Genomic DNA, 1026 nt, shown 5'->3' with positions numbered 1-1026 from the left:
TACACAATGCAGTAGCAAGTCTAAACAAACAACAACACTTATTTACACAATTAATAAATTTCCTCAAAAAGTTATACCTTGCACAGTACAATTACAAAGACGAATCTCCTCCTGAGACCACAATACGAGTGTCCTAAGCAAGGCCCTCCTGACAGCACAGAGGTGACGCACACAGTGAAACCTCCTGGATCTTTCACGTGACGCGGGAGGTGTAGGCGCGGGCGACGTAGCTATGACGACACCCATGACGCGACCACAATAACGAGCTCTCCGCGCCGCCATGTTATGACGCAATCACTGCTCTCTTCTCTCAAGTCTCTTTTCTGCCGCCGAAAGAGCGCCCCGAAATCGCACACTTCTCCGCGTGTGTCACAGCCATTACTATCAAGGCGAGTACGTAACCAGACCAGAATAAATAGCGCAGCACAGCCTCTCCTATGCATGGCACTGCAGCGGAACAAAGGTGCGAGTGGGCGAGGGGAGGGGCGCGGGCTACAGCATGTGGTGACAAGCAGCCGCGGAGTCGTTGTAAGAGCTCAAGGAGTGGCTGCAGGTGTCAGACACGAACCAACAAACTTTAAACGGGCAGATGTGACTCAGATAAATTGCCACAACAAGACCTGGATAATGCAAAGCACGCCAACGACAAGCACTGCCTGTACGTTTGCATTATAACAAGTTCCGCTTTCTCGCTGCAGCCGCGTCTTGGGTTTTACGGTTATCCCACGTTCAGCACCGCGCCTGCCTTTATCTAGAACGATTCATATGCACAAATACTATTTCTCTTCAATCTTCTTTGATCAACAATAGCGAAGCAGTAAGAGGAAGGATCAGTCACGCTCAAGGGGATAAAATTCTACATGTGGAATTCCTCTCATAAAGCTCATTCATTTACATCAGATCTGCATATGAAGCCGTCAATCATCACTAAGATGAACAGAATACTAAGTTAACAAAGACGAATATTACGAGTTAACGACAAACCTGAGAATCAGCTTACTTTTTTTTCCTGCCCAAATCTGATTA

General features: G+C 47.3%; 2 protein-coding genes across 2 annotated transcripts in view; one reads left to right on the top strand and one right to left on the bottom strand.

Moving 5' to 3' along the window:
- Positions 1-586, bottom strand: part of LOC119589272 — a 1200-nt gene extending 614 nt beyond the window's left edge. The window contains exon 1 of the mRNA XM_037937890.1: positions 78-586. Coding sequence (XP_037793818.1) covers positions 78-282 — 205 coding nt within the window. The 5' untranslated portion in view covers positions 283-586. The remainder of the gene's footprint in view (positions 1-77) is intronic.
- The window catches only part of LOC119589273 (alpha-centractin-like), a 52739-nt gene that overhangs the window by 23059 nt on the left and 28654 nt on the right, over positions 1-1026 (top strand). The window lies entirely within an intron of this gene.

The sequence above is a fragment of the Penaeus monodon genome, chromosome 25 (genome assembly GCF_015228065.2).
Source record: "Penaeus monodon isolate SGIC_2016 chromosome 25, NSTDA_Pmon_1, whole genome shotgun sequence".
NCBI lineage: Eukaryota > Metazoa > Arthropoda > Malacostraca > Decapoda > Penaeidae > Penaeus > Penaeus monodon.
Note: the sequence above shows the minus strand (reverse complement) of the source record. Positions and strands in the feature narration are given on the sequence as shown.